This window comes from Erythranthe guttata, chromosome 9, assembly GCF_056151865.1.
Source record: "Erythranthe guttata isolate IM_541 chromosome 9, IM_541, whole genome shotgun sequence".
NCBI classification, from domain to species: domain Eukaryota; kingdom Viridiplantae; phylum Streptophyta; class Magnoliopsida; order Lamiales; family Phrymaceae; genus Erythranthe; species Erythranthe guttata.
In genome coordinates this window covers 13,341,013-13,351,008 of record NC_142541.1, presented here as the reverse complement: position 1 = coordinate 13,351,008, position 9,996 = coordinate 13,341,013, and the positions used below count along the sequence as shown (strand labels likewise).

Below are 9,996 nucleotides of genomic sequence, written 5' to 3'. Positions count from 1 at the left end.
CGTTAACTCGCGTGTTTCATTGTGGTGTTAATTCGCGTGTTTCATCGTGGCGTTAAATCGCGTGTTTTATTGTGGCATTAAATCGCGTGTTTCACTAAGTAGTTAAATCGCATGCTTTATTGTGACGTTAATTCGCGTGTTCCGCTGCAGCGCTAAGTCGCGTATTCGTAAGCGAACTGGTGGGATCAAGAATTAAGTTAACTTAAAATATAAACACAGTTTTCCGAGATCAAATTGACTGATAAGCTTAAAGGATAATCACCAATGAGAATCATCTGGAATATGGAAATATGGGCTAAATTCGAGGTCAAGACAAGACGAATATAAAAGCTCAAATTAAACTTGGAGAAAAAAGGAACTTCCAACATGTTGGCATACAAAAAACGGAGGAATTGTTAAGGATACATAGTAAAAAGAAACAAAGCAAATAATGTTTTAGAAATACATAATCAAAATTCAAGCAAAAGAAATGGCTAAGTCTTTTCTATGGCTCATTTCGGGACAGCCGCATCTGCTTCGCCTCGACTCTCAGCATCCGGAGGGGGTGATGAGACGAGGTCTGGCTGCGCACCATGGGGGCTAATCGCCGTCCCAAGGGCCTCAATGTCCCCAGCAAAGTCAGTAATGGCCCCTTGACGAGAAAACTCTTCAACAAGGCCTTGGTAAACCGGCCTCCACCATTCCAAGTTGGGATCCTCATTAACATCCCCCTCAAAACCCGGGATCACGTCATCGGGAAGGTCCTCGGCTAGTTCATTTTCCACCAGCGGGAATTCGATGCCGGCACCACCTAACCTCTTTCGAACAGCCGCAACCGCCGATGAGAAGAAGAAACGAGCCAACCCTGAAGCTTCTCGGGTGAAAGTAGTCGAACGCCATAACCGGTGAAAGAAGCGACGAACGAACTCTTCAATAAAACGGAGACCCTCAGGCGACCCCGGAAACAACCTTTGTCCCTCTTTCACCCCTTCGGCGAAATTAGTAGAAGCCTGCACTCCGGCTGCGTACAGCTCGTTGGAAAGTCCTTTGGCTTTTTCCTCTAGGCTGGTGACGTGAGAAACCAGGGAGTCCTTCTCCGCCTGCAAGATCTTCTCCCTCTCCTGCAGCCTCTTCACCTCGGCAAACAACCCCTCATTCGACGACTCCGACATCGTCAAACTCTTCTTCAGGCCTCGAACTTCTTTTCGAAGTTGAGTCACCTCCTTTTTTTGGTTGTCGTACGCCTCACGCGAGACATCATCCCACCCCAAAGGACCCGAGAAAGCGATGGCGAATTGCTACATGTATAAGAAATTCAAACAAGGTTAGCCCTGAATAAAAGATATGAAATTAAGGAATTGGTTCGCATGTCCGAAATAAGACAAACCTGTGTAATGTTGTGAAGAAGTAGCTCGAGTCGGTCGCCCTTACTCATCTGCCCGAAATGGGCAACATCGGTGGGAAAGGCCAAAGACCGACACACGGCAATAGCATTCTCCGCGTTTTGGAAGAGATGAAGTCCAAAACCGGCAGGTAAGGACGACCCAGCCGGCCCAAGGGCCAAGTCAGTTCTCCGCTTCTTCGGAGCGGGCTCTTTTTCCACCACTTCTTCGGTTGAAGGAGGAGGTGGCGAGGAGGCCAGAACTATGGCAGAAGACCGCCGAGGAGGTTCAGAATCCTCAGCACGCGGCCCACCTCGGGCGCGAGGAGGTGCAGCATTTTTCTTGGGAGGCCTGGGTCTTAGAGCCCCTTCCTCCGAGGAGTGCTTCTCAGATTCAGCGACCAGAGGACGCTGGAATTCGAACGCTTCGAACCCCGGCTCCGGTTCGGATGGGCGAGTAGCAGGTTTGTCACATCGGAACATCCTCTTCATCCTCAAATCTATCCACAAAATTGGAAAAAACAGGATAAGTAAATGAGGCGCATAACAGATAAATACGGAATTAACGAGATGACGAAAACACGCATCCAAGATAACACAATAAACCGAAATAAAGACAGGTATCGCGACCAAACCCACCTAAATCTTCCCGGGTTAAGGAATATGTGCCGTTGTCATGAAAATAGAAATGACGAAGCATCGGCGGAAAGCTGGTGAGGCTATCCAGGACACCGTAGCTCGGCTGGAAATGAGATATCATTTTTAACAGGCAGTCGTCAACTGCCAAAGGTTTTCCCCTTTTCTTCTCGGGCAAGGTAGCGAGCCAAGGGCATAGGTAGGGGGCATCGACGGGATTTTTCGCAAAAAAGTAATGACCCTGCCACCCGTCGGTCTTGTTAGGTGGCATTAGTATCTTAAAACCCGGACGGGCTGAGACGGAAACATGAAAGGGACTAGAATTCTTTAACACCATAACGCTCCGGAAACGAGCTGGTGTAGGAATTACCCCCGACCAGGCGCACAGCATGCGAAACCCAGTCATGATTATTATAGCATGAGGGTGGAATTGGTTAAGGGACACGTTACATAGCTGGGCAATTTCAGAGAACCAAGGCGAGATGGGGAAAGAAAGACCGAAGTAGAATTGCTCCGAAAACCAAGTGCTGAAACCTAAAGGAGGGTTTAAGGGGCGATCACTTCGCGAGGGTAAAACTAATTCGACATCGGTAGGGAGGCCTATGTCGCGGGCTAAGTTAGTGAGATCTACTTCGCTTAAGGTGCTGGGCCCCCATTGGTCATCCAAATCTCGTCCTTCGGATAATGAAGGCGAGCCACTCCTCGCGGAAGAAGAAACCTCTTTCTTGCCCCTCTTCTTGGGTCGTTCCAAGAGTTTACCCGAAGGGGAGAAGTAAGGTCCCTCCTCCGACGAAGAAGAGATAGAAAAGGCGGGGTTTCCACCCCCCTCCCCGGAGGGCACTTTTTGGCCAAATGGGTCAGGAGAATGGGCAGACATTATCAATTCGAAGAGTAAAGGCAGGGGTAATAAGAGATGGGGGAAAGAAGCAGTACCTTGACCGGGGAAAGGAGTAGGCTCGAGGAAGGAAAAACTCTGTCTCAGAGAATAAAATCACCAGAAAGCAAATAGGAGGAAGAACGCGTAGGGAAAAAGGAAAAAAATTTTACAAATTGGGCAAGCTGGGTATTTATAGGGAAAGAGATGAAGGGAAATTAAATCTCAACCACCCATTCGGACGAACGAGATCAAAAGCAGGCCGCCTCGAACTCGACGCAAAAAGCACCGATTGAAATCCCCTCATTATGACCTAGGGAACTCGAATCGACCGCATTGATTGATAGGACGGCCAGAGGCGGGAGGCCCGTTTCCCCATCAAAAGTAAAAGTTAAAAACGAGCTATTACTTCGCATCTCATACTCCATATTTATCAAACGAGATAACACAGAGTCTTCTCGTCCGATAATTAAGGAGTAGGGGGGAGTAGTTGATACGGGCTGATACGGGCCATTATGAAAAGATCAAATAATATTAAGCCCACAATGGTAAGCCCATGGTAACTTAGCCCAGTAAGGCGGAAGAGGTCGTTAGGTCGTACGATCTCAGAGGCGAAATGGGGTACCTCAGCTCGCAGGCCCAATATCAACTCGAGGCAAAACGAGCCCAGGATAATTAAAGGCCCAAAACGTGTGACTTGAGGGTAGGAGGAAACCCTAAAAAAGGAAACCTTGGAGGCCAAGGTTTCCTCATCTATAAATAGAAGGCTCTTCAAACACACGCAGGGGAGATATACGTTAATCACTATTTTTACATTGCATACATATTTTTCCTATTCCGATCACTGACTTGATCGTCGGAGCTTTCCCGCCGGGAACCCCTCCCGGCGTTGCAGGTATTCTCACCGGAGTTCGGACCAAGTTGCTTTGGAGAAGACGCAAGCCCCACGGACGAAAACAATATTTTTAACAAATTATTTTTTGAAGTAATAATGTTCAAATTATTCGTGGAGTTTGAACAAAATGTAATCAAGTTATTTCTATTATTATTTAGAAAATTACGTACGGTCACCCCCGAGGTATGATCAGATTACGAAAATTGTCATTTTATTTACGTAATTACTGTCACCCCCTCCTTTTAAATATTTTTACATAAAATTTATGTAATTCAGTTACTTACCGAACCAAATCGTATATTCAGTTCAGTAAACGGTATGAAATATTGGCGTACCGAAATTTCGGATCTGTTTTATCGAATTAACATCCCTAAATTTACCTCTAAAAAGGTTTTTTCGTAAGATAATACATAGTTGAACGGTTACGGGAATTTGTCTTATTATTTATAAACATAAAAAAGTATGATAAGAAATAAGATAACATATAATTCGTTAGATTACATGATAAGTTACAAAGAAAAAGAAGAAGAAAAAAAAAAAAACTCATGCATGTAAGTCTGAGAAATTGTTTTCTTTTTTTTTTGATAATTCTGAGAAATTGTTTTCAGTAAGTATAAATTATGTCGATTTAATAATGACAAACAATAAATATACCAACGTTAATTCCACACGATTTGACTCGTTCAAAACTCAGTAGCTGTCAGATGTAGATATGTATTGAAATTTTGTATATATAAATCCAATTTATTTTTACCTTATCAAATCATCCCACAGGGAAACGCGTTCGAACAGTTGACTTTAATTTGCCAACATCAAAAGTCAACTCCATCTGCTTCTTTAATTAATTGAATCATTTCCACCACTCACACATATTTCACACATTTACACACACTACAACATGGGCCGGGTGACGGCCAACCCATCCCCCACGGCGGCGCCCGCGGCGGCGCCACCAGCGTCTACAACGCTGAAGCACTTCACCCACCCCCACGAGCTCCACCCCACCACAATCTACCACCCGCAAACCCTCTGCACGGGATGCAAGCTCCAAGCCAGTGGGACCATGTACACGTGTCAGCCCTGCAGCTTCACCCTTCACCACACGTGCGCCAAGCTCCCCCAGCTCATCACCCACCCCTCCCACGGCGGGTGCACCCTCACCCTCCTCGCCGCCGCCTCCTACCCGGGAGGAGCCTTCAGCTGCGACGGCTGCGGCCGCGGCGGCGACGGGTGGAGCTACCACTGCATCCGCTGCGAGTACGACCTCCACGTCAGCTGCGCCGTCAAGCCGCTGAAAATCAGGCACCACTCCCACGCCACGTGCGATCTCGAGCTGACTTTCAAGAACCCGTACGCGCACGCCAGCGGATTCTCCTGCGATATCTGCCGCAAAATCGGATCCAAGCAGTGGCTGTACCGCTGCAATTCTTGTGAGTACGACGTTCATTTGGGCTGCGCCGCCGCCCCTCGCCCGACGCTGCAGCAGCACCACTCGCTGCCGGCGAGCTCATCTCTCCATCATCATCAACATCAGTTTGTGCACAGCGCAAGCAGCGGCGGGATGAACCCCGCCGCCCAAGTCAACGGCTTCATGGGGCCGCCGCAGCCGGCGGCGGCGGCGGCGGCGGCGGCGGTACCTCCGCCGCAGCAACATCCTCATTTGGTGCACAGTGTGAGCGCAGGAAACTATCCTTACGGCGGCGTTAATCAGGGTCAGTTTGTACCGGGTCAGGTTATACCGGGTCAGGTTGCTCCGGGTCAAATATACGGATCCGGGCCGGGAATTAATCAACAGCCGATGATGAATAATGGAAGTTATGTGGGGCCCACTAAGCAGAATAATAATAATAATAATAATCAAGGTCAAAAGAATAGTGGGTTTGGAAACAATATGATGATGGCGGCAATGCAAGGAATTGTCGAAGGTGCGGCGCAGGCAGTGGCTCAGACCGTCGTGCAAGAAATGATTGGTGGCGGCGGCGATGGTGGTGGCGGTGGCTTGTTCGGTGATGGTGGTGGTGGTGGGTTTGCTGATGGTGGTGGTGGTGGTGATGCGGGCGGCGAGGATTTATATCCGTGCTAATTAATTATGGTGTTGTTTCTTGAATATACGAAGGATTCCAAGGGAAGTTTTGCAAGTTTGATATCAAAAGAAACTCTAAAATATTATTTAGATAATGTATTTTGATTGTTTGGGTGTTTTTGTTTTGAAAAATTATAAATTTCAAATTGTATTCTCTAGTATATATTATATATTTTGTTTGTGTAATTAATCAAATTGTCACTAATCTTTTTTCGATGTCTATGCATTCACTTCACTTTGCCAAATCTTCGAGCTGTGATTTTAAGGAATCATGATGTTTAATCAATTAGGGGTGATGGAAGAAAAAAAATCGAAAAAAACCAACGTCTAACCATTACCGTACCGACCGAATCAAGGCAAACTCCCCATCCATTTTTCATATTTCAAGTATCCGAACTCTAAATCGGATACTTGAAGTATCTGAAATGATTTTTACGGTACTTAGATTAGTGAAGACCGTTCATTAACACCACTCAAACCCATCTAAAAATCACCAAACCCCCAAATCTCAAAAACATACTCACATCACATATCCTCTCATAGTCATTGTAAATTCCAAAATCATTGACAATCTCAAGGTAGTTTCTACTCCAAATCACTTATGTATCGACTAATCATAGTTGTTTTGTAATTACATGTTAATAACCTTTAGAAATCGAATTCTAGGTTTTTTTTTTTTTTTTTTTTCTTGAAGTTTCGGAGCTTGGACGCCTAAAATAGGGTGCAAAATTCAAAATCTTCACCCAATTTAGGCGTGAAAATGAATTTTGCACCCCATTTGGGCGTGTGCTTGGTGGGTGGACTTAGGGGTGGTAAACGAGCCGAGTCGGCTCACGAACTCGAGGAGCCAGCTCGAAAAAAGCTCGAACTCGAGCTCGGGTTTTTCGACCTCGAGCAGCTCGAGCCCAAAACGTCGTCGGCTCGCGAGCTGCCTTCTTTTTTTTTTTTTTTTTTTTTTTTTCTTTTTACACACACACACACACATATATATATATATATATATATATATATATATATATATATATATATATTATTATTATTATGAAGTAAATAGTAAATAGTCTATACTCTATAATAATAAATATATCTAGTATTTAAATAGAAACAAATCTATATTACTTAAATAATTCATAATAATATAAAATATAATAATAATAATAGAAAAAATAAAAAATATATAACTAGAGTTCATTATTTATTTTATATTTTTTTTATTTTCCTATGAATAATTTTTAATAACAAATAAAATGATTTTAGTAAAAAAATTAAATAATAAAAAAAATAAAAAAAAATAAAAAAATAAATTAAATAAGCCTGAGCTCGAGCTCGAGCCAAAAAAAATTGGCTCGATGAGCTCGAGCTCGCCAAAAGAGCCGAGCTCGGCTCGTTCCCACCCCCGGGTGGACACCTGCATTGGGCGTAGATCGTGGAGGTGGACGACCGATTCAGACGTGGAACATGTGTTTAACTACTGCACAACAAGAGAGTATGACACATAAACATGATGTGTATCCCGATCCTCATGTGATGCACTTATTTTTCGCTGTAAATCTTTTCAACAAGGTGGCTTTCGGGACAATTTCTAATATAAAAGATTGAGAGGTTCTTTTTCAGAGAGATGGCAGGAGAGTAGAAAGTGAATTATTGTAAACGGTAATTATCGAGCCCCTCCACAAATATCTAGTCGATCGAGTTTTTTTGTCACGCCTAATTTTTATTACTCGATTTTACCTATTGCCCTTATAAATATTCGCTTATAATTATTGAGAGCTAATGTAAAGTAAAGCTGCTCAAACCCAAAGTCCAGAAGAAACTTATTGGGCTGAGCTCATAAAAACTTGGAAATAATTATTTCTAAAGAAATATAATAAAGCCCAATTTATAGACTTCAGGGCCCATTTAATATTTCACGTTAGGATTTCACCTATTCATGCTTTAAACTAGCTAGGGGTGTGCACGATACGGTTTAGTTCGGTTTTCGGCCAAAACCGAACACGTATAGATACGATCGGTTTCTAGAGAATGAAAATTCATATATGCCATTTATTTATATGCGGTGTCTAAATTACAATTATTTTCACTTATTTAATTAAACAATCTAATGAGTAATTGCATATGACTTTACATAATTTAGATAAAACTAATAGGCATTTCTTTTTTTACTTTCACCAACTACATGACTAAAATCACTCAAATATAAATTTAATCAACGTATTATCAAATACTCGTACTACAAATTTATGCACAAAAAGTTGGTGATTACAATTAGACAACCAATTTTCAGAAGTTCACTGCTGCATTTTATTAAAATACTTACAAAAGTTCACTGTCAATTTTCAAATTTGCTACCAACACGACCAAATCAACATCTTATAATTGGTGTGTGAAGATGAACAATAAAATTTACGCCCGTGTAGACTTTACCAAGTGTAGCTTATAAGAAGTGATCATGAATTGTGTATACTCGAGTTTTAAGTATAGTAAATTTTACCTCGTTAAACAATTTGAATAGCACAGAAAAAATAAAAAAAGAAAGAGAAATGATTTATATTGAAACTAAAATAGAGAATCAAACAAAAAAAAATTGCAAATATTAGGAAAAAGAACTTCGCTATAAATAGACAAAATAGAAAAAATCAAGGGTAAATTATGACCACCCCTGAGGTAAGTTCAAATTACGAAAGAACCCATTATGTATGGGTAATTATAACCACCTCTCAAATATGAATCTTCTTACACGTTCACCCTTGCGATGTCAAATTTAGTTGAATCTTCCAAATTATATGGAATCTGCTAAAGTTTGTATCCGTTTTATCCCATTTGAGCCCCATATTTTGAAAGTAAGATGATCATGAAATGTGTTTTTGGGCTTGTATATATCAGATTGCAGTGCATTACAAATTGCATTTTTTGCTCAAAATGAGTACAAACTAAATAACATTCCACATAATCTAGAAGATTATGTTGTATTTGACACCATAAGGGTAAACATGTAAGAAGATTCATAGTTGAGGGGAATAATTGTAATTACCGAAATATGAGAGATTTTTTTCGTAACTCAACATTACTTCAAGGATGGTCGTAATTTTCCCAAAAATAAAAAAATGTGTAGCATACCATTATTGTAATTACATTAATACCCTTAACCGAACATGAGTAGTCTACATTACCTTAACTTAACAAGTAGGGATGGCAATGGGTACGGGTTTGGCGGGTCTTGGACCGGCCGGAACCGACCCGTTTGGGGCGGGTCTGGGTCAGTTAAATGGTTCTGGGTCTAATGGGTTTAAGTTTCTAGAACCGGATGGTTCTGGGTCGGGTTAAGGGTCTTATTGGAACCGACCCGGAACCGACCCGTATATATATATATATATATATATATATATATATATATATATATATATATATATATATATATATATATATATATATATATATATATATATATATAATTTCGAGTTTCATTTATCAAACTATCAATTTTCATCTTGTCTATTCTCATTTACCTATTTTCAATATTTTATTTTTCGAATCTCATTTCTTGTGAGTAATATTTATCACTTGTCGACCACTGCTAATTGTCTTGCATTTTGAATTTTACTAATTATCGAAGTTAAATATAATTAATTGTAATTTTATTGTTATGTTATGTCACTTGTAGAGATTTTTTAAAATATTGTATTTTAGTATTGAAATTATTTCGTAAAAATATACAAGCAAAATGTTATGAAAGTTAAAAAATATTAAACTTTTGTATGTCAATAGGTCTAGCGGGTCTGGCGGGTTGTAACCGTTTAGTTAGGGTTTGGGTTCGGGCGGGTCTGGGTCTAAGCTAAAGCGGGTTGGGGTGGGTCTTGAGTTTATATATTTTTCATGGGTCGGGTCTTAGGTTTAGACAAACCCGGCCCAGAACCGACCCGTTGCCATCCCTATTAACAAGTCTAACGTAGCTAAACTCTACCTTAAGCAAATTAATGTTATGTTAGGTCTTGAAACGATTGATATATCTATGTTCCCAACTTCGTCGCCGAACAAATAAACTAACTTTTGTCCTCTCTATTAATTGTGACTAATGACTAATGACTAATTAACACATCAAATTATCTCTAATTGCCTTTTTCCTTACAGATAATAAGTGGTGGAGCCAG

The 9,996-nt window shown here is 41.4% G+C and overlaps 1 protein-coding gene across 1 annotated transcript; it reads left to right on the top strand.

The window, feature by feature from the left end:
* Nucleotides 1-4,424: 4,424 nt before the first annotated feature.
* On the top strand, nt 4,425-6,061 carry LOC105975537 (uncharacterized). Its single transcript, XM_013000732.2, has one exon. It carries the CDS (start codon nt 4,664-4,666, stop codon nt 5,846-5,848), a length of 1,185 nt encoding a protein of 394 aa, XP_012856186.2. The 5' UTR covers nt 4,425-4,663; the 3' UTR covers nt 5,849-6,061.
* The last annotated feature ends 3,935 nt before the right edge of the window (nt 6,062-9,996 follow it).